General features: G+C 33.8%; 1 protein-coding gene across 1 annotated transcript in view; it reads right to left on the bottom strand.

Moving 5' to 3' along the window:
- Positions 1-23993, bottom strand: part of LOC145293135 (uncharacterized) — a 49904-nt gene extending 25911 nt beyond the window's left edge. The window contains exons 1-4 of the mRNA XM_080139541.1: positions 23142-23993; positions 14150-14314; positions 11623-11793; positions 6506-6661 (exon numbers count right to left, since the gene is read on the bottom strand). Coding sequence (XP_079995667.1) covers positions 6506-6661; positions 11623-11793; positions 14150-14314; positions 23142-23202 — 553 coding nt within the window. The 5' untranslated portion in view covers positions 23203-23993. The remainder of the gene's footprint in view (positions 1-6505; positions 6662-11622; positions 11794-14149; positions 14315-23141) is intronic.
- Between the last annotated feature and the right edge of the window lie 636 nt (positions 23994-24629).

The following is a 24629-nucleotide window of genomic DNA, read 5'->3' as shown; positions in this document are numbered from 1 at the left end:
GAATTTTTTAGATGGTATGAATCGGTCTATGCCTACAATTAACCATACAGTCAGGTCTGATACTATAGAGGACACATCCTTTTAAACATGGAATGCAGAGGTAGATCAGATATAAATGTATGGAAGCTATCCCAGTCAGCCATGGAGTATCGGTATACAGTACAGTGGAGGGGTACGTCTGGGAACTTATTACATTTCATTTTTATCTTAACTGATATGACGGAGTGGTCGGAAGATCCTAGAGGAAAAAGAACAGAACATGAACATATCTCAGGGGAAGTTGAGAGAAAAGGGTCTAGGAGGCTTGCATATTGACCTGTAGTATCGGGCATATGGGTGGGCTTGCGAACAATCTGAGTGAGGTCATAGGCAATGGCAAAATCATGACAGAACCTTCTCTCATTGTCCGTCTTATTTGAGTGGGTCAGCTATTCCACATTATGGACGTTGAAGTCACCACAGATGTGGATGTTAGCCGAGGGATGTGCAGACAGGATGTGGTCTATTTTCTCAAATATGCTCTTAAAGATAGTAACTCTGCTGTTTATGGGGCCGATAGAGGGTAAATATAAATGCAGTGGTGTAAGCAAGTGCAACCTGGAAGCACATATAAGGTAAATTAGGATCTTCTCTAGAGATATCCCTGCCATATGGGAAGCCATCTTTAATGTAGGCACATATTCCATGCCCATGGCAATCTTGGGAGTCAGATTTAGATGTTAAGTTAGAGTATCCGTTAATTATGAACTCATCTAGGGAAGTGGTCGGCCCTATTTCAGTTTCACTTAGAAAGGATATGTCCAGTTTCATCTCCTGTAATTGGGTTTCAGCCTCTGGAAGGTTGGAATGTAGACCCCTGATGTTGGAGAAGGAGACATGGTAGTAGGGGTCTACATTGAAAGATGGAGTTCTAGATTTATTCGAGTTTTTTTTCTGAAGATGTGTCGTTGAGGTTTTGGGATTTGTGGAACAGGTCGGCATACTTGGTTAGAGCAAGGTAGAGAGGGAAAGTAAGAGAGAAAAAGACAGGAATTATTTTTTTTTTTTTTGTAGCACATGAAAAGGTATAGCCGTAACAATTACCCACTAGTATGGCCACCAGAGACTACTTCATGGTCCAGAATCCATTCACCAAATGGCAATACAGCAGTCCCACTACTTTGCGCCTGCTGATAGGACAACCTCCTTAGTGGTTAATCCAAGGTTCGGGTCCCTGACTATCAGGCGGATAACGTCAGCCCAGATGAAAACGTTTACCTCCAGCACCCTTACTAGTGACATGGCCACAAGGATAGACATAGAGACAGAAAAATTTCTGACATCTCAGACTACTGTTCACTAAGTACTACCGACCTTTAAAGCAGCTTTTTCTTCGCCCTTTGCCAGAAAAATCACTCATTTGAATGAGGACTGAGGGACAAAAAAGGAGAAGCAAGAGTTACTGGAGCTGCCGATAACACATCCACTGTATTATCTACTCTCCATTAAAAAAATAAAAAGGGGGGGGGATGGGTACAAGGGACTTATTAATATCTATTTAGTATAAGTCCGGTGCTCAATTATCAATTCAGGACGCTTTTGAAGATAATCTCCCCTCCCATATTAATGGGTGGATGTTTTTGGCGTTATCTATCTCGAGTTTGAATCATTCGAATATAATTAAAATCCAATAATGAACTTTTATCAATTTGTGAAGTTGGCTTAATATTAATTTACATTTGAGTTAAGATAATTATTCAAGGTTTTAATTTGGGATGTTCTCGTTTTCATAGGTGACTTTTTTTCTTTCCGTTTTAGATGTAACAAGACAATATTGGTTAATAGCATATTTGACAAAGATTCAGAACAATAAAAAAATAAAAAACGCAAGACAAGATAGGTAAAATTTAGTTAGGAGTTTTTAAGTCAAAGTTGTAATAAGAAAACAGTTAGCGGTAATTAGCACACATTAGGTTCAAAAGTTAGATAGAAACATTTTTTAACCTTAGCTTATCTAACTTTTGAACCTAATGTGTGCTAATTACCGCTGTCTGGAAACAGCGACCTACCCCTCTTAAGGTCATATCGGAAGTGGGAAGCTGGCAGACTTTCATTCTAGCTACATAAAAATATGGTGGACGTTGTGTGTGTATGTTTGGAGGGGGGTAGTGCTTTTATTTATTTTTCAGTCCTCTTTGTACTCATCCAGTGGATGTTTGGTTAGTGCTTTTTCACTTCAGTTTTTCCATCCTCCTTGAACCTTCACGACTATTTAGCGTGGTGCCAGTTGATGCTGACATTTTTTTTATAGGGATTGGGAAAGTAACTTACAATTATATAGTTTCAGTTTTCTTAATCCTATATGGTTTTTCTTTGTGTTTTACTTGTTATAGTTTCTATGTGTCCGGCTAGTGTCTGTAGCACATGTATATTAGTCTCCGCATTCAAGAATTTCTTTTTAATATTTCAGCCATTTTAATTATTGTTATCCGTTATATCTTCTAAACTCATCTCACTGATTCATATTTCTCCCATTCTTTTTTCAAAGTTTCTTGGGATTGTTTCTAGCACTCCTACTATTATTGGTGTTATCATGACTTTCTTCATCTTCCATATATTCCTTCAGCTCTCTGGCCAGCTCTGTGTATTTGCTCCGCTTCTGTCTCCGATATTAACACTGATCTGCTGGAACAGCAAAATCTACATTCTGGCAGGACTTTTTCTTCTTGTTAACTATTATGACATCTGGTCTTCGTGCTTGGATGGGTTTATCTATTGTAGTCAATGTCTCATAGCATTTTGTGACTTTCATTTTCAAGTACTACTGTCGGTTTGTGGTTGTACCATTTGTCTGGGTGTTCAAGATGCAGTTGTCTACATAATTCTTAGTATACTGTCTTCCCCACTTGATCTTGTCTATTTTTGTATTCTTTTGGTGCTAGTTTTCTGCATTCACTTATTATGTGGTTTATCATTTTGTCTCTTTGTCCACAGAGTCTGCATTTGCTGTTTTCTTGTGTTTTGTTTATCGTAGCTTTCATGTGCTTGGTTCTAATCGTGTTATCTTGTGCAACTGTTATTAGAGATTTCGTTTTTCTGCTTAGGTTTCCTTATTGTAGCGATGTCCAAGTTTTTTTTTTATTAGTTTCATCTTTTGTCATCTATATGTTAATAAAATAGCGTGTGTGTTCTTTTGTGTGTCACACTTTCTGGAAAATTTCTTTGCGTAGCTGTCATTAGATGCTTGGAAACCTTGGGGAGATTGCAAATATCGGTATCTGCTCCATTCTGTGATGAAAGTTGTAGCATTCCATGCTTTTGCAGCAAGGGGAACACTGTGATACCCATCCCAGGCATCCAAAACGGTTTTCTTTTCTGGGGGTATTGTGTTGACAAGGTTTAATGGAGAGGGTGTATGCTGTGTCTCCCGTCTCATTGCTGCATTCAGATTCTGCAGGTCGACTGTTCTACGTGGACTGCTGTCTTTTTTGGAAACTGTGATCATTCTGGAACACCTTGTACTGGTTCAATGATGTTTAGTGCTACATCAGCATTTAGCTAGGATTTGACAGCTTCTTTCCAGTGGTGGAGAACCAGGATTGGTTTGTGAACGGTTTTAGGTTGGTAGTTGTCTGGGAAGGTGATGATGAGTGATTCTTCATTAATGGTCTGCAATTTTTGATGTGTACATGTGTTGAATTTGCTGCTGGAAAAGTGATATTTGATTTAGTTTTCTAGGTCTTCTCGATATTCAGGTCTAGCAAGAAATGGCAGTTTGTCTCATAGTAATGAGCAAAGCGACCTATATGGGCATTCGCAAGGGGCTAACATTTTGTCATGATTTGGGGGTTTTCCTTTGTTGACTCCTAAGTTGCTCTGAGAAATCATTGTCGATGATGCTTAGTTTTTTTTAGAGCCTGTTATTGTTTTGCAATATATACAGGCCCTTAATTCTTGGGCTGAACATGCTGCATCACTAAGTGACATCATGGGAATTAAGGCTCCCACGATGGGCAAGTTTTCATCATTAAACAATATCTAGTGCGTAGCAGATGTTTAGAGGTTCACCCGAGATCGTTTAATATGTCCACTCTGATTGTACATGTTTGAGCTCTCGTGTCTGCCATGGCAGTCAATTGGGTGGGCAGGTGTTTCCTATCTGTATGTATTATTTGTCCGAAGTACTGGTGGGCCTTTGTGTTTAATGTGACTGTAATATTGATGAAGGGGTGGCTCTGGCCGGCCTAGTGAGAATTGGTTGTTGGTCCATGCACCATGTGGGATTCTTCCTTCAGTCATCTGAGCCATACAGTCATAGTTGATATGAATGAAGAATCCTCACCCTAGCCATCATCCATTATGACACTCAATGAGCTATGGCACGGCATATACTTCAGAAGTGATTCTCCTTACCATATTTGTGGCATGCTTTGCCCCAAGTGAGGCATTGTTTTTGAACTTTTGGGTGTGTCTTGCGTCCACAAACCTTTATATATTGTCATTATTTTTGTCTTATTTAGCAGTGGAAATGTTATTGATGATGAATTGGGCGACTTGTGTGGTCTCTGCCATTCAGAAGTGGTTTGATGCTCTGGCAGTAGATTCCAGAGTCAAGAAACGTCTGGTTAAGTCATCTAGAGTTGGCAAAGAAGTAATCTCTGCCAAAATTTTGCTCTGGTGGCAGGTGTCTCATAATCCAGCGATGATTTGGGACAGAGCGTCGCTTATGATTTCAGCCAGGAAATGAAAAACATAATCATCTCCCCATCACTCTGCTTGTTGTTGATGGTATACCTCAGGGTGGACAGTTTTCACTGCAACGGTTTTAATATACCCGAGCAGTTGTTCTTATGTGGGGTTATTTAGTGCATGTAGATCAACAAAATTGAACAGCATTTCGTTAAGGGATGAACTGCATGTAGACTGTAGCTTATTTCGGGTTTTGGTAGTGTCAGTGAGCTGTATCATTTTCTTGTAGTGTAGCCACACATCTTGGAATATTATCCGATGGGTCAGATTCAATAATTAGTCTAATGGATTTCACATGTGGATGGTGCAACAACAGGGTGGGGGCACATGGCTCAGTGGGCAAAATATGTGCCATGAGCTTCATAATTTGTTTTTGCATAGTAAGCTGCTATTGTTGCATTTGCAACATGAAAGTCATCGGATCAACTTCAGTGTGTCTTGGAGGTTCGTTTGGATTAGACATTTTGAGATATCATTAAAATTTATCTTGTGGTGCGAGTATGCATCCTTTGGTTTCACTGTGTTTTTTTCTATTTTTTTTGTTCCTAACTTGGGATGAGCTGTTGTATCTTCCTTTTATTTTTGTTTTAATCCGATTTCTGACACCATGTATAGTTAAGATATAGGAACATTACATAACAAGGAATGACAACAGGATACAGACGTTTGGTTATTCATCTATGCTGTACGTGAGATCTTTTATTGATCCCGCCATGACAGTGCACTCCTTTGTGGAGAGCTCGGATCAAGAACAGATAACTCAGCATTAAGTTAACAAGTTTTTCAACATCTGGAGAGCTTGTCTGTGAAGGGTTAGAACATTGCTACAAGTCGAGTTGGTCGAGTGTATTTATATTGGAGGGAATAGAGATGAAGTAAATTCATCAGAGCCCAAGTACAGGGATGCAACATTGCTGTGATGGGACAAAGGCTGGCACTTAGGTTAGAGACTCTTTTGTGCAACTTGGATAAAAAGAGAGACTAGTGTACTATCCCAGGTATGACAATGAACGAATGGTGGCTTTATAAAGATATAGGATATTGGCAAGTATGAGAAGTTTTCTAGCACAATAGAGGGAGACCACCTTTTTTTGCAGCAGCCATGGCAGTATCTTCAATGTGTTTGTTTCAATTTATGTTACCTGTGAATGTTAGGTTGAGGAGAATGGGGACGACCGATGAGACGGGCTGGAAAAAAGTGGAACACCGGTTGTCATCCGGTGTTATAAATTCAGCGATAGGAGACTTTCAAGGTCACTTTACAAACGTGAAAGAATCTCATTGTTTATCTGATAGTTGAAATAGATAGAACAAAAATAATTGCTTTTGATGATGTAAGCTGATTTTATCTTTTAAATCATAATTGAAAAAAGTCCCCGTTTTATTGGACAAAGTAAATATTTTTATTGGACAAAGTAAATATTTTTATTGGACAAAGTAAATATTTTTTGAAAGAAAGTAAGTTTTGTTGCAAATAACATGGTATAACAATAATTTTAGATTTAATTTGGAAATGCCGGCTTGATTATAAATTATTAGAAGATTGAAAAAGGTTGCAAAAGTGTACACATGGATAAGAGAGTGGTATAGTGGTGTGTTCAAAAGGTTAATATGATTGAGGAAATTAAAAAAAGTTTTTACACTTTTATATTACGCTTCTATTTTTCATCAAAGATTCCGAACATCAAAGGGCAGCCATGCTAGTTCTTAAACAAAAGAAATAGTTCAGTTCTTGATGCATGTCAATTTTTTCTGACACATTTCTCTGCATTCTTACCTTCACTTGTATTGTGATATGTATGGTCATTGTTCGGTCCAGTGAATTTGGTTGAAGTTCCTTTGGAGTTGATTTCCCAGTCGAAACTGTCAGTCCAGTCTTGTTTCCAACCGCAAAATCCATCTTCGTAATCGCAGGATTTTTTTGATGATTTTTCTGGCAAGAACAAAACATAAACAAGTGATGAAGATAAAAAAAAAGACAAAGCATTCAAGATTAATGGTAAAAATTTCTAAGCATTCAAGATTAATGGTAAAAATTTCTAAGCATTCAAGATTAATGGTAAAAATTTCTAAGCATTCAACATTAATGGTAAAAATTTCTAAGCATTCAACATTAATGGTAAAAATTTCTAAGCATTCAAGATTAATGGTAAAAATTTCTAAGCATTCAAGATTAATGGTAAAAATTTCTAAGCATTCAACATTAATGGTAAAAATTTCTAAGCATTCAACATTAATGGTAAAAATTTCTAAGCATTCAACATTAATGGTAAAAATTTCTAAGCATTCAACATTAATGGTAAAAATTTCTAAGCATTCAACATTAATGGTAAAAATTTCTAAGCATTCAACATTAATGGTAAAAATTTCTAAGCATTCAACATTAATGGTAAAAATTTCTAAGCATTCAACATTAATGGTAAAAATTTCTAAGCATTCAACATTAATGGTAAAAATTTCTAAGCATTCAAGATTAATGGTAAAAATTTCTAAGCATTCAAGATTAATGGTAAAAATTTCTAAGCATTCAACATTAATGGTAAAAATTTCTAAGCATTCAACATTAATGGTAAAAATTTCTAAGCATTCAAGATTAATGGTAAAAATTTCTAAGCATTCAAGATTAATGGTAAAAATTTCTAAGCATTCAACATTAATGGTAAAAATTTCTAAGCATTCAACATTAATGGTAAAAATTTCTAAGCATTCAACATTAATGGTAAAAATTTCTAAGCATTCAAGATTAATGGTAAAAATTTCTAAGCATTCAACATTAATGGTAAAAATTTCTAAGCATTCAAGATTAGTCAATAAAATAGAAAAGACAGGTAATAGTAATAATAATTCTTCATTTTAGTTTTAACTTTTTTCTTAAACTATTTTTTTATTTTTCTTAAAGTATTTCTTTATTTTTGAAATCGGCAGTTAGCTAAGTGGACAGCAGCACGTAAAACCCTCCAAAGACACAAGCATCACCAGGAATAGTTTTGGACTCTACAAGGCATTTTGTCTATTAATTGCCTTAAGGAAGTAAAACCATCAATATTATATATTGTATTATATATCACCAAAAACAAAAAAATCATGAAGAAAATAGTGGTTATTCATAATGCAGCGATAGCAAAACTACACAAATTGTTATTCGATTTGCTTCCGCAGCCACCTTATCCTTCAGAACTGACTTTCAATGACTACTGACTGTTTGCAAACTTGAAAAGAATGCTTTATATAAAGAGATCATGCTAGTTTATTGAGTGAAGATTATATATATATATATATATATATATATATATATATATATTTACCAGTGGTGAAAAAACCGGACTAGAGTGCTCAATGTGTAGTCAGAGCAGTATATAGGAAATTTATTACTGTGAGTCCAGAATGAGTTCACAAATTGTTTCAGCTTCTGGACTCACAGTAATAAATTTCCTATATATATATATATATATATATATATATATATATATATATATATATATATATATATATATATATATATATATATATAATTTAATTTTAAATAATTTTAAATAAATAAGAATGTAAATATACTAAATACTAATCATAGTGGGGGTGATAAGTAGTTAAATGGATTAATCCTAATCTTATAAATACAAGACTGATAAATTAAAAAATTAAAAAATTAAAAAATGTATCCATTTTAAATGTGGAAATTGATGAATCGCACAGGTAAGAAATTCATTTTTATAGTATGAAAAGGTTAACAATTGCAATTAAGAATAGGAAATTGGATCAAATGTTTGTAACATGTCCTCTTCCTAAGATTAAGGGTGGTGGTGTTTGAACAACACTGCTGGGGAGCCATGATGTAATATACTGTTTTTAAATCCCCGAAACAATGTTTCATGGTAAACAACTGATGATCCCTTGAAAAATAAATTATTGGTATTTTAGTAAATTCGAGAGCGAGTTGATGCAGTGATTGCAGGTGATTAAATGACTTACTGACTAGATGGTTTTCTAACGAATGATAAAAAATATTTTTTGTATAGTTTTAAAGGTTAAAAATTTCAAAGACTATATATATATATATATATATATATATATATATATATATATATATATATATATATATATATATTTCTTCCTCGATTGCTTGCAAACTGGCTTTTTCTTTCTACAGATTAATTGGATTACGCTCATTTTGGATTTTTAATTTAGATTGCTCGAACTACTTCATATGAGAACATTGAATCTTTTAACCAATTCGCCTATTGTGGAACAAGCTAACCACTGCATATCCTTTCATTTACATTTTTATTTATTTTTTTTTTCAATTCATGAACTTTTTTTTGCGTATATGATTAATTTTCATATAATGCAGTTTCAATTTATGCCAGTATCAGCAAATTCATAGCTTTGCTATAATAATTATTTGCTAATATCCTTCCTCTGATGAAAATAACAGATTCTCTGAAACTCTGCAGATTAAGGAAATCTTAATATTTCTTTTCAGGTATCCTGTTGACCAAATATTCTTGTAAATTATAATTTACAGTCTTTTGTTTTTTTATGAGAAGCTCTATTTCTTATCTTGGTTGTATTGACCAATTTTTATTTAGTTGGAATTACTATATACGAGTAAATATTAATATTTATATTTGCTTTAAGTTTACAGGAGCGTTTGGCTTGTAAACTTAATTTTTATTTCTTGATCTTGTATAAGTGTTGATTCATATATCTATCTTAGTAGCAGCTGAATAGCGTAACGGTTAGGAACACAGACTGTCACCTAGGCGGTTAAGTTTCAAACTTGGCTTGAGGTAGTTGTTAGTCTAGCCGCACTGATGAGCTGTGATACAGCGAAACAGTACTGTATATGGATGACTATATTTAATACTTATTTCGTAAATCTTTTCAAGTAATTCTTAATATGATAAAGATATGCTCAATATTGTGGATAGAATGAAAGCAAACAAAAAGTTACTTTACGATTTTTAATCATTTCAAATAGTATAACACCGTATGGAATTAGATATGGAAAAGACTTTCAAACGTAGGTTTTAAAAAATCCTGTCATCAGGAGGAAGAAATTTGTTGGTAATAAAAGCTTAGATTTTAATTGCGTAACCAAACTTTATTGATTAGTTATAAAATATGTAGTCCTTTATACTTTATCTAAGCGGAAAAAATAATTGGCTCCTCCTTCCTACGAGAAGATATTTTTTGAAAAACCTAGGTTTAAAGGATTTTTCTATATGTATATTATAATTTGTTGTAATATCTGAAATTACTAACTTTATATTTGTTTAGTTTCGTCCTCACTTAACTACATATATGTGTATGTTTGTTTGTTTGTGTGTGTGTGTGTGTGTGCCTTTTTCATATTTTTGTTAGCACCTGTATGTGTGTATGTGTGTAAGTATATATCCTTGATCTATCAGACAATACACGGTAGTAACAATATGTGTGTAAGATGTAAGTTCACTCCAAGTTTTCACACTTACCTGCGAAGTGCTGACAACCATTTCGAATTCAGATGGAAAAAAAAAACGTGTGCGAAAACGAAACAATGGGAAAAACTAGGGGCAGATATGCAATGGGAGAAAAATGACTCCTGACCTTAAAGTGATCCAAGTTTAAAGCAACCACTCTCCCATAAACTGGTCATGATATTTTTACATGCTTTTTATAATTTTTACGAGTGTTTTGAGAGTCTGTTTAATGAGGTTAAACTAAAATATTATCCATTCTTAAAACTGTTATTTTTTTTAAAGTTATTTTTACATAGGCATCACCACTTATCAAGACCAAGAGGCCACTCGAGGATAAGGGTTAAAGAGTGTACAGTAGAAACTGGACAATATAGTAATGGTTAATAATGGAAATTCGGTAAATTTGTTAACTTATATGGAACGGCTCATCAAAAACTTGTTTACGTTAGACTTGAAGACAACCATATTGTAGTCAGCTGAACTGCAGTTTTTCCATAATCTTCATTGGCATCCTTTTTCTTAGAATGCAAAAGATGGATAAATATGGAGGACATGCTGTTAGCCACGCAGCAGACTTACCTAGTGTTTATGTCGTAGCAATGGTTTACCGAAAAAGCAAATAGCGATACACATGCCTCCAGTGCATTACAGTAGTTTCCCAAATGTTGCTATATACAATCTCCGGCTGCCTTAAATTTATCTCCGGATTTTTCCTCGGGGTTAACACCACAAACATTTTCTCTCTCTCTCTCTCTCTCTCTCTCTCTCTCTCTCTCTCTCTCTCTCTCTCTCTCTCTCTCTCTCTCTCTCTTTCTCTCTCTTCCTTACCCACGAAATACACGGGCGAAAGAACTTGGCATTGCCATAAGACAGTTTGAGTTTAAGATTAGTTTTCCTTCTCTTCAATGAGTTATCTTCCTAGACTGATGAGCCTCATCCAATCAAAGCACTGGTTAGCAGACACCACACAATCCGTTTTCGACCATTTTCCCACCATTAGTAGCAGTTCTGTCGTTGGTCTTATATCTAAGCCATATGACCAGGTCAAAAGTTGGAGATACTTATCAGAGACTTTTGCATTTTAGGGACATTTTATAACCAATGCGAGCTTGTCCAATGGCATCTCATTGGCTATGGTAACCTTGTTAGAGCTAAGGTTAGTGTTAAAGTTATACTAATATACAAAGACAGAGATCGAAGAAGAGATATAGTCACTGAAAAGAATTACATACTGCCATTCCTTTGCTTCATAATTTCTTTCATTTTTACTAAAATGTTTTTAGTCAATAACTGATGATAAACTTCACTGAAGTCCGAACTTTTGAATTCGAAGAAAGTCATGCTTATCACAAAGAAATAAAAGAAAAATGAAAAACAAAGATGAGGAATATAACTCTCGTCTTCATCTTCTGGATTATTATTTTGTGAATCTTACTTGTGCATTTTGGAGGTGATTTATTCCATTTGACTTTGTTGCAATAAACACTAGTATCCCCACTTTCCTTGATGTAACTGGGTTTGCATTGAAAAGTCGCCAAAGCACCGCGGTAAGTATACGTCACATCAAGCGCATCTTCGTCATATTCCAACGGTGGGCAACCTGGCGCTGAAAGAACAAGCACAACATAAAAGCAGATTTATTTTTCTGATTAAAAAAGTTTTTCTAAAGAATTTTATTGTTTATTTAATATCGATAAAGTACTAGCTGTCCATATCCGACGTTACCCGGTAGTGTTCTTTTCTTTATTTAAAGTAAGCCGTTTTTATTTTTAAATATTAAGATTTTGCTTTAAAGTAATTTTGATTTTTTGATTTGGACTCAATAGGAAAATAACTGAACACTTCGTAAACAAATTTTTTACACATTATACACATTTTTATTATTACAGCATTAAAGTGTGTTTCACGAAACTATACATACCTTTCGTCATCGTTTATAAGTTATTACATTTATTCCGAATAACCTTTTTCTCTCAAATATATACTCCCACAAAGAAGAAGGTAACAAGTAATTTCACTATCTATTCATTAACTCCTAACACACAACTCCTTGACACTGGGTCCTTCATTATTATAAGATAATTTCTTTTAAAACATCTAACATCATTTCAACTTCTTTATTTTGTTCTATATAATACATAAACGTCCAAAACAAAATAATAATTTACACCTTCTTAAGGATATTATAACATCGGATTACATAGAGCGATAGTTACGATTTACTTATAATTTGTAAACCTACTCCAGTATGTAGGTGCACTTAAAAACGAACAAATAATCATTTTAAAATACAAATCTTGGCATAAGTTTGCTGTTTCCAAACAGAATTCCATTCTTTTATTAATAATGTAATTTTTAAATACTCATATCAACATAAAGTAATCAGTATTCACAGTATTCTCTGTTTTGAATGTTACTTTTTCACTACGAAGGCATAATAATGTAATTTGCATTCATGTAAAATAAAAAATGGAGGCATTACTTTTGGAAAACACCTTGTATCTGTTATTATTAATAAAAGCGGTCACAACTAAAATAATCCTTCTTTTTTTTTCAATTTGATTTGCTTTTTAATGCTTTTAATATTTGAATTCATTTCATTATGAAACTCGAACGAGTTTTTCGACGTTTATCTACTTACATTTTATATAGGTAGATAAATGTTATCTTTTTTTTTTTTTTGATTATTACAATTTCACATTCGAGCAAGTTTCGTTCACAAATATTTACATTAAAAAAAAAACGGAAAATTATTTAGTCACATTTTTTGTTAAAAAATTAATCACCATATTTATACCAGAAAACAATAAGTGCAGCGGATTGAGCTACCATAAAAAACAACAACAACAAAAACAACAACAACAAAAACAACAACAACAACAAAAGCGGTCTAGAAATGGGAGAATTATTTTATATTAAATTTTACTACAAAACTGATCCCCCGTTACATTATAAAACAATATTCACAAAAAGTATCGTTAATGTTAATCGTTCCTTCATCGTTACATTCACTTCAGAAGGATTTCCTTTTCAGCAACTCTTCATGCCTCTGCTGCTGATTTATTATTTGCTTTCTTTCGCTTGTTTCATTCATTTGTCTAGTGATCTCCATTAATTTTCTGCTTGTGATAAGTTTTAATAATACAGCTTCCTATTCAAGTAGCTTATTTCCAAGCACTGTCGGTTTGTGAAACTCTTTTCCTGCTGACTGTTTCCCTCCTACTTATAACCTTGGTCTTTTCTAAATTAAAGCCAATATGAATTCCCTATCTTTGCAGTAATTATCTTTCGTTCTTGTTAGCTTCTTATATCAAATGGCTTTACGCCTTGTCTGGGGCGATTTCCGTAAAAAAAAATACATTGGTTCTCAATATTTTCTAGATTGTGAATTCTTTCATCATGTATCAGAATGATATTCTACTCCCTTTCAAAAGATGCATGACTCAAAATGTTGTTGGTTGGTTGTTTTTTTTTTTGTTTTTTTGTTTTTTACGGCATATCAACCCTTTTCAGGTTATTTAATGCCGAATCCAGTGATTTTGAAGAAAAAAATTCTTTAAGAGAATATATTTGTTGTTTTTTTTTTTTTAAAGTCGGTTTCTATTTAACCCATAGTTGGGACCCTAACAGGTACTACCACTCAGAGTGGACCTGAGAGCAATGGCAATTAAAGGGTGGCTCCACACTCCTCAAAGCCTACAAGCTGGGGCCTCACTATCGGATATAGTTTAAGGTCATATCCAGGACCAGACTCAAAATGTACATTCATTCTTACAATAATAACAAATACTAACCTACTAGCATTTAATACAAATGCCAGCAGAGAGAAATTCCAACCACAAGCCAAACAAAGGTTTATTCGCTTTTTAAGTTTCAAATTTGTTTTATAGAAAGTTAATATCGTTTTGTTTTTTTCTCATTAATGATTTGATATTGCATTTAGTGGTTTCATTGATACTTACCGATACAGATGGGGACCTCGTTCGACCATGTGCGTCCCTTACAAACTGCTGATTTGGCACCAATCATATTAAAGCCTCTTTTACACCGGAAGTAGAGGAGTCTTCCCTGAAAGCTATACTTTGTGCGAATATTCTTTAAATTCCGGATGCGTGGACATTTTGAAACTGAAAAATAAACCAGAGAAAAAAATCCAGTTCATAAAAAATATATAACCACTTTCACTTACGGAAATGAAATCTTTGGGGTGCGCCTTTTGTTATCTCATGGAGTTCTAGACCACGTGAGCTGAACGTGTCTATGGAGTACCTCCATCGTTACCAGGTCAGATAATATACACTTCTGTATGTTAACAGACTGTGAGCTTATTTCAGTAAGCTCTCTCCGATGTACCCTAGGGAACAGACCATAAAATCATCAGTCCCAAAGGACATTTTCTCGGAGACTCACATTTTTCTGAGAAAGAACGGTGGGAAATTCCATATAACTCCCCCTTATACTGGCCCTTATCGCGTAGTTTCACGCACTGATAAACTTTTCACCCTAGACATGAGTGGTAAAAAAGAGACGGTATCAATTGACATGGTAAAGAGTCTTTCTTGACACGAAAGCACAAGAGCCACACATTGCCCCTACATACACATTGCATTAACATACACCTGAAGTGAATACTCCAGTCGACGAGTACATTGGCCAAAGAAATTATGGAAGACTATACATATAGAATGTGCTTTTGTATAATTTCTGCTTGTTTTTTTTTTGTTTTGTTTTTTTTGTTTTTTTTCATAAAAAGTACTTTTCACAGAAAAAAACAAAACATATTTTGTCCCCAAAATATGAACATTTTTCCCCCCAATATGTTCTATTTTTTCGCTGAAAAAAAAAACCAAAACATTTCTTTTTCATCAACAAGGAAAACCAACTTTTCACTGAAAAGCAAGAACATTTTTTCATATAAAAACATTGTCTGTAAACTGATTTAACATTTGAATTAATATTTCTATTTTGTACAACTACGTTTTTCTCTGTCAACTTTTTGCCTAATAGGGGGTGATGTAGCAGTCACAAATGATCTATTTTCTCTTGTGAATCAACGCCCCCCCTCGGTCAGTAATTCGGCCACACACTGGCCAATCAGCTGGTGGGGCGCATTGATTCGTCTATCATCAAAAAACTTCTTTAGCTCCTTTTGTAAAACACGGTTAGCAGAATAAATCCGACCAAGCCAGACACCTTTCTTTCTCTCTCGTCTCTCTCCACTTTACATTCCAGTATCGACGATTTTCATTAAAAATAACTTCTGCCAACCTGAAACTACAAAAAGAACGGCTTCCTGACTGACAGACCAAAAAGAATCTGCTATTCCTTCTTCTCGGCCAGAACACAGTCCAATTGTCAACTTTCTACTGCCGGAATAAACCCTTTCGTCGTTTTCTTATAAAAAGGATTCTGTTATTCATTCCGTGCTTTTGTGTTCGACAATTATTTATTTTGGGGTGCATACAACCCTACCACCACCCTAAAAGTCATTCTTGTCGTCTCTCTTCATACACCTGTTTTCAAGGTAATACACAGTCATACGTACATAGTTATCTATAAGATTAGATGCTTTTTTTTTGCAACACATTGAATATATATATATATATATATATATATATATATATATATATATATATATATAGTAATTTATGAAAATATATATGGTAATTTAAGTTACACAGAATATTCCGCGTTTCATCCTCGTGAGAATTCATCAGGTTTATGCGAAAAGTTGTGGTTATCGCGCATTTTTATATAAACTCATGGTATTGAATTTCTAGATTCTTAGTTGTAACTGCGCTCATTCTAATCAGCTAATGGTCGGACACTTACAGGACAAAGGTACAGTTGATCTCAGGTTCACCCTTTCCCTTTGTGTGTTTTTATGGGAAGGATAGATATCCTTTGTGTGTAGGAAGCTGATCTACTCTCAACCTAGGTGTAGTTAGATATGTTATTTTGTGTTTTATTTTATATTTCGGATATTATGTTAGTTTTATTCATAAAATTATTTATTATATGAATATATCTGTTTATTTTATTTTATTTTTATTTATTTTCTAATGTTATTTTCAATTTTAAAGTTATTTATGTATAAATTTCAAAATATATTAAAAATATATTAAAAAATATAAATTATTTTTGCTGAATTAGGAAAAATTAATTGTTATTAAATTTGTTTCCGTTGTTATGGGTGACAGTGAGAGACTTACGAGTGTCGAGATTAAAAATCTCCGACTTTCTTAAAATATAACTTATATAAAATAAAATATTGATCAGAATGAAATATTTCCATTTTAAAATCGATCGAAAATATGAATTTTTATTTTTTATAAACATAGACTAATATTTGCCACAAATGCCTGACGAAACAGATTTTAGTACTTTATCAAAAAGAAATGGTTTATTATTAAAAATAAGTGGTTTATTATTAAAAATAAGTGGTTTATTTTTAAAAATAAGTGGTTTATTATTAAAAATAAGTGGTTCTACTTTATGTTTACGGAGAACAACAAAATTAATATAACTCATACGCAAATAAGAAATAAATAATAATATACACGATGTTTGATGTCCACTCAATTCAAATATACTTTGCATATCACATTAAGTTCATGTGTCGTCCCTTCATCGGGTAAATGTGGAAAGAAACATCCACGGTAGATTTTTTTAAGATGGTACAACGTATTCAATCTCACGGTATATCTCCCATCGAACTTGCCCTCCACCTTTCTACTTCTCTGTTTCTATTAATACTACTCATTTTTCCTCTTTCTGAAGAATTCGAATAGTTGATATTCAATTTCTCCATTTTTGTAGTGATCACATGTTTGGTTTCTTTCCAAACAGACACTCGCTATTTTGTATACTACTGTGTTATCGGGAATAGTGTGATATTATCGATGTTCCCCTCTTCCAAGTGGTAAGAAGTAAAGGAGAACGAGAAGAAAAAATATAACAAAAGAAAGAGGAAATAGGTTTATTGGCAGAACAATGGGGGTGGAATTGTTCACCGAGGCAGACAAAAGAAAGCTGAGGTGGGGTTGTGAATCAGAGTGTGGCGGAAATATACTTAGAATTAGTTTTAGAATTGGCAATGAATGCCCAGTTGACGACAACTGTGAGCTGGAAACAGTTAAACACAAGCTGTTGCTCGGAAAAAATGAGAAAATGGATTGATCAACCGACTCGACAGAAGACGTAGATGTGGACCTTAGCGGTAATGTGTCACGCACACTTAGAGTGCAACTAATATTTACAGAAAGTGTCAGAGTCTGCGTTTTATTTTGCTTCTCTTGTTGTATTTAATTTTTTATACTTGCGAATCCGTGATCCCCTCCCCTTAGCAGTCGCCAATGCGTAAGAGACGATGACATGCCAGAGCGAGAATAGAAGATGAAAGAAGGAAGAAATCCACGGCACACAACGTTGCAGTCGGCGATGTTGTCGAAGGAGCGGGCACGTGGTGTCACAATAGCACATAGGGTAAAGAGGAAGATAAAGAGACTATACTAATTAGGAAACAATTATGTTTATTTTCACGGGTATAATTTGTCAAAAAGAAAACGAAAGAGTGATATGTGAAACATGGTACAGAGAAGGGTGGACATTACTAACGTCAAAGTTAGACGAATGTTCCAATACAATCGAAATACATGCATAGCAAGTGTAAACGAATAGAAAGATAGGTTCAATGAATAATGTAACTTATTCTGTCGATTATGTCTGTGAGCTTGAAGTCGGATCTGACAGAGACATCGTCAGAGTTATGAAGACTATGTAATCGCGTCTAATGCTTTGGGCATCCAAGCTTCGTTTTGAATTTCGCACTTGCGTATAACTAGTCTTTTTAACTTTCAAAAATAAGAGACTGTATTCTCTCGTTGGCACGAAATGATTTATGGGAGATAACTTGAATCTGGCTCAAGGGACATAACTCTGTAATTACCGAATCAACATTTCCTTTCTTCTGCCTTCTTCCTTCCTTCTCTTATTCTCTCTCTTTCTTTCTCCCCCTCCCTCTCTCTCTCTCTTACTCATCTATCTTCGTTGTAACATTTTGTCATATATGCAGTCCAATCCATGATCAACACGGTTCACCACTAGATTACGTGATGAGAGTGTTCATAATAAAGCAATAGTTGTATGAGCACATAACGTCTTCACAGCAAACAAGCGATTACATAAGGCTGTTTATCCTCCAATTATTCTGATTGCCCCTATTTACAACTTTCCTGGGATTTTCTTCCATATCATCAACTATCTGTTTGCTAGCGAATATTGGGTGATCTTCTTCAATCTCAAATTCCTAGATGACTTTTCTGTACCATCCATTCCTCTTGACTGATCATAAGCAAACTGATTAACAATTTTCACTCCCATCTTCGGATCGCTTCCATTCTAATTTATAATCCAACTTTGCGGTGCGTTTCCAGTTCTCCGATAAAAATCGACATCATCGTCGGTTGTTCCACGGTTCTTCAAAATCCTTTTATCCAGTTTCAGATTCTTGATTCCACAACTTTTCATCTCACCACGCGATCCTTATGTCGGATTAACTAGAGAACGACATCATGCCACTCGACGAATGGTACGTTGGTATTTTAATTGGAAATTGAGAAAAAGGAAGCGAAAGGCGTTACAAATGCTTAATTGTTCTCGAAATATGTTCAAGTGTAATCGGAATTAAATTTAACTTTTGACCATGCACACCCAAACCTTTACACGTGCTACATCTCATCCCCTCCTCTTCAACCGCGGTTAGCTTTACACACCACTCCAAAACCTCACACTTGGTTCATCCTGCATCCCTCTCCAGCGCAGTGCGACCCACACATCGCCCTCACACCGCCCCCACACAAAGTTTGCTTTACATGCCGACCTCAATCCCCACACAAATAAAGCCGACAGATCAACATTTTCTTTTGAAAAGCCAATGTCTATTTGTTGTTATGTCGTGTTATTGGCAATATAGTAATGTACTTAGCAACAAATTAGTTAGAAAGAATCTTCCTGCCCGGAATATTTGTAATATGCACACATTTATAATTAAAAGCATATTAAAAACAAATTATACCATTAAAAAACAGCTTATGCCATTAAAAAACAGTTTCTACCATTAAAAAACGCATTTCACTATTTTCCAATTTATTTCCGTTATCAGATAAACAACTAAACCTTAAGAACAAACGAATGATGATTGTTTAAAATATGAGCTTAAATGAAAGAAAAATCATTAATTTAAAACATGAAACAAGAGTTTGTATTAGGATTAAGACTGTTTGTGCGAATAGTAAAAAAAAAAAAAATAATAATAAAAGAATTGCATATTTTGGTACAAAAAAAAAAAAAAAAGAAAAGAACAGAAACAACAAACAAAAAATCCAACTAATGAGAAGAGTCAAAATGTTTTCACCAATAGTAACCAATAGCAATAAAAGAGGCCGTTGCCGATTTGGTGCTAAACTACTGAGAGCCGATCATCGCACTCATTAAAGTAGGTACGGGCAAAATGAATGCCGTTGTTCGAAATGTATAAACATTTTGACTCTTCCCTTTACTTAAAAATTCACCAAAAAATCAGGAAATTAACTAATTTTAATGAAATTTTCAGTATTTATCAAATAATGATTATGGAATACAAGGAATACAGTTTTTTTTTTTACTTAAATCTTAGTGGAAATGTATTATTTTGTTTAAATAAAAAATACCTTTACTAAAGTTATAGTTTTCAGTAGTAAAAAAAAAATGCATAAATTTATTTTTGCATTTTTAATGAAAATAAAGCATTGTAAATTGTAACAATTAAAAAATATTTAATTTTTACATGAAATTACGAAAAAGTCCTTAAAATCTGTATTAATGAATTCGATATAACTCGAAAGAATTAATTTCTCGAACTACCGATATCATCATTGAATTAAGCATTGTGTATTTAATAGTTTCACACAAAAAAATTATAAAAGCAAAAAATATTTCTGCTTTTGTTTTTGAATTGCAAATTTCGCATAATTGTTATATGTACGATTCTAATATTTTCCTTGTTTGTATGAATGTGAAATTTTCGGCGTAACATAATTTTTATATAATCATAAAAAATAAAACTTTTTTTTAAGCAGGAACATAGAAAAATGATTTAATTTAAAAAAATAGTAAAAATTCGACAAACGTTTACAATAGGAATGTACGGATGCATATCTGGGAGAAAAGAAGAAACTCAATCTTAAAACCAAACACTATTTTAACACGTACTCTGTGTAATTAAAATATATAGGGAAAACTCTTTGGGATGCAAACGTTGATTAACTCAGCCTCAGTATGATAATATAAAAATGAACCCGTAATGGAAAAATATTAACTTTGATAAAATTTAAAACAGAAAAATAAAATATTTTCATTCAATTTGAGCGCTTAACGGTGAAAAATGTTACAACAAAATTAATGGTTCCTCGTTGTAAGACATTCACAGCAAGAACTCATCATATTGCCACAATTGCAAGGAATTTTCCTTAGTTCTACCGAGTGTCTAACATCAAACGGATTTCCACGAACAGAGTTTCTTTTGAATAACTTCTCATTTGTGGGACACTTTGCGATAGAATTGCTCCCCTGCAAACTATAACATAATCTTTAAATTCAGTAAGTACATGCGATGAACGGTCCTCATAAGTAATCAAATTCATGCTATCCATCATTTTAAATGCTTTCATAATATTCTTTATCATTCAACTGACGGTCTAAAGGTTAATGAGATCATTAACTCTTATCCTCGAGTAAATTTTAGACTTGACAAGTACTGACTTGGTAATAAATAAAAATAAATGATTTTTCAAAAGAAATGTTGTTTGATTTTTCAAAACAAACAACATTCAACTTGTTTTACGTCATTTTCATATGCCTTTTTGCAAGACTGGAATTATTTCAACAAACATGGCATTTACATTGGCATTTAGCGAGGAATGAAGTGTAATCTCTGTTCTGGTATATTTTCTGTCCTTAATCAGTGAGGGAGACAAAAATATCCCAGGCTTAATAGCCTGGGATATTTTTGTCCCAATCTGGTATGCGCCTTTTTTTTTTCTTTTTTTCTTTTTTTTTTTTTTTTTTTGCGAAGCTGGATTTTCCTCACACTATTAACTGATCCGTAGTACCGAAGTCTGCTTTTTTGTGTCCAAAATCAAAGTGCATAAACTCGTTTCTGTGCACTGAATTCGCGCAGGCCTGAATTAATGCGAACAAATAATTATATTTTGACCAATCGGAGAATTTTCTGAATTTATTCGAATTGGAATTTTTGAGGACCACCTAAATCCTTTAAAGGGGCCAGATTTTCTTTCAGTAAACAGTTGAAACCAAAAATTCAGACAGTGCTACGTTTCCTCTCTCGCCATAATTCTCAATTCACGTAACAATACCTTGTCACACGCATACTCACACTTACAAAGTGCGACACACACAATGAATGCTTGAATCCTTTAATGTCGTCTGCTCATTTTAAACAAATCATCAATTGAAATATTCTATAACTTTATCTTATTCTTACTCACATAAAAACAAATGAACATTGACTCTTATGAACAACTCTCAGTGAATTATAATAAAAATGAGCAGAGAAGTTTTGATAACGATTTTTTTCTTGACCCCTGAAACTCACAGTTCTTAATCGATTCATATTTCTTCAATGTCTCAATTTATGAATTCCTCCTTGTTTTTACAAGAACTCTAAAATATTCACGAACATTCTATGTTTTCCTATTGCTATAAACTGCCATTTAAAACATATAACAAATATCCCTTTTGTGAATTTATGCCTTCTGAACTCATTATTTTGTTTTATTTAGCGTATGATAATGTCTCTCTTTTTCGCATATCTAATTATAAACACACAAAAACTTTTCACTGGAAATATTTCTCTCTTATTACAAAATAGCTTAAAGTAAGACCCCAAAACTGGTGCGAACACACATTCCCTAAAAAAGAGTCATGAAATATGGATAATAGGAATTAATGCAACTGAACTAAAATATTAACAAAATTAATACAAATTAATTGAATATACTTTTTTATTTACCAAACATCAAGACAATTTAAAAGTTTCTTATGACGGTGAAGTTGGCCAAAAAATATTTTGACTGAAATATTTCAGAAAGATTTTACTTTGCTGATGTGTTAGTATGAATGGGTACGTGTGGGTGTATTTTCTTCCACGAGTCCCTTTAAGTAGCGATTATTCGACATAAGCTGTTGCTTATATGGAATATATTTCAAATCTAAGAGTGGGACATGAAAAATTCAACTTAAAACATAATCGTGATGAATCAAAGGAAAATGTTATGTTAAATTAGAGGCAAAATAGACAACTGTAGTCTTTTACAGAGATGCGAGGTTGTATCCGAAAGAAAGATCGTTTTCACTTTTAAAAAAATAAAGATGGATTTAATTCTCGTTCACTGCAAGAAGTGTGACACCAGGGTCGGAAAGTGAGGTCGAGTATTCAGCGCGTCCGAGGAAGGCCACTCTGACCTGCAAAAAATGCCTGGGCATTCCCCGGTAAGAGCGCCTCAGACGATTAGAAATAAACTAACATAAAAACAAATGAACATCAAAGAGAGAGGGCAAAGCCAGGGTGGGTTGACCTCCTAGAACTGCACAGAACTAACATTACACCACAATCAACAGGGATTATGTTGTTGCAGGAATGGTCTAATCTCTGTTGATGTAGGAAGTCAAGGATAAAAATCCCAAGCCGACTAAAGAATTCCTAAACACATTAAATCGAAAATTAATGGTGAATTTCATTATTCGAGAATTTTTTTTACGAATGTGTTTTAATTAGCGGTAGGAGCGCTTGAAGTTATCAATAAACTAACCTTTCTCAGGGCGAAAATTGATCAGGGAACCAGTTCAATGTGGTTGTTGTTTTAAAAATATATCAAAAGAAATTTTTTTACTTACGACATTGCGATACCATGATGCTGGCAAAAAGCATAAACAATGCAAAGTCTAAATTTGTCATCTTTGATTTCGATGTTCTTTAGATGAAAAGTTTTTCTTTTTCGCGCGAGGGAATCAATTAATTGGATATTATTTGAGGATAGACATGGAGCAGTGTTGTTGTATCGGTTATGGGTCAGTATGTTTAAAGAGGTTCTTTGTGCCGGGTAATATTTTATGTAATTGTTTCTCTTGAGAGCTGATGAAGGAAAACCCCAACTTCTTTTTTTGTCCGTCGTAAAGGTCAGTAGTGAAGACAAGGCAGTCTAGAGAGTGAACAGAAGGAGATCCGACCTGGAGGAGGTGGATGCGCGCAATGAGTGCCTTGGATCGGCAAGGGTCGCGAGGGCGGTGAGCGGACGGATGTATCGTTTTATTTTCGGAGTGGTTGTAGTGTGAGGAGAAGCGGAGAAAATATAAAATTATTTTAAATCTCACAATTGTCCCGCGAAATTAAACTTACTCTCGGACTGTAATGCCTTATCGCTGTTTCTCCAGTTAAAACGCACGCGCGTGCACACACACACACACACACACACACACACACACACAAACTGAAAGTATAATCATTGAAACAGTATTTTATTGGGTTATACAAGTAGGAAAGTAATGAGGAAATTTCCCACTTAATACAGTAATTCTTTGAATAGGCAGTGAATGTTTGGCAGTGAATAAAGAAGAAGAAGAAGAAGAAGAAGAAGAAGAAGAAGAAGAAGAAGAAAGATAGAATAATATTAATAATTTGCGTGGCAAATCGGTGTCGACCAATACCTAATATCCATACATTATGCAAATTATCTCTCTCTCTCTCTCTCTCTCTCTCTCTCTCTCTCTCTCTCTCTCTCTCTCTGGCGTTGCCCGGTTGTACAATAAGCTTAAACATAATGTTTTAATTTATGCAGATTGCGTATCTATTATTATAGAATCAATCCTGTATTGATTATTATATATTACGAGGAATAATTTACCCGGTGGACTAATTTGCAAAATAAATAAATAATGTCGTTCATCAAATTCCGTCTGTGTTTGTTTACCATATCACGTCAGCTGATATTTGGGTTTGACAATGAATACCCTGGAAAAAACACTTCTGATTAATGATTAGTTACAACATATGCAAACGAAGAAATGATTTGCGGCGATTTGAAATGGTACCTCTTCTTTTATCGTAAATTGAACTCATTAATAAGAAAAAAATAAAATAAATAAAATGGTAAGGTACACCCGGACTTGATCGATCTGTAGTCGAATGCTCTACTACTAAACTATATCTTTAAATTTTTCGAACAAATGATTTGCTGAAATTTTATTACTCCCTTATCCAATATAACGTAAAATATACCCTTGTAAAATTCTTCTTTTTTATTTCTAAGAGCGATAGACTATTTTTAAGATCGGATTTTTTCGATATTTCATACTTATCAGGTGAATTTCTGTACAGATCATATC

This window comes from Euprymna scolopes, chromosome 14, assembly GCF_053919585.1.
Source record: "Euprymna scolopes isolate OS-2025 chromosome 14, ASM5391958v1, whole genome shotgun sequence".
In the NCBI taxonomy this organism is placed as follows: Eukaryota; Metazoa; Mollusca; class Cephalopoda; order Sepiida; family Sepiolidae; genus Euprymna; species Euprymna scolopes.
The sequence above is the reverse complement of the archived record's forward strand: the minus strand, read 5'-3'. Positions and strand labels throughout refer to the sequence as shown.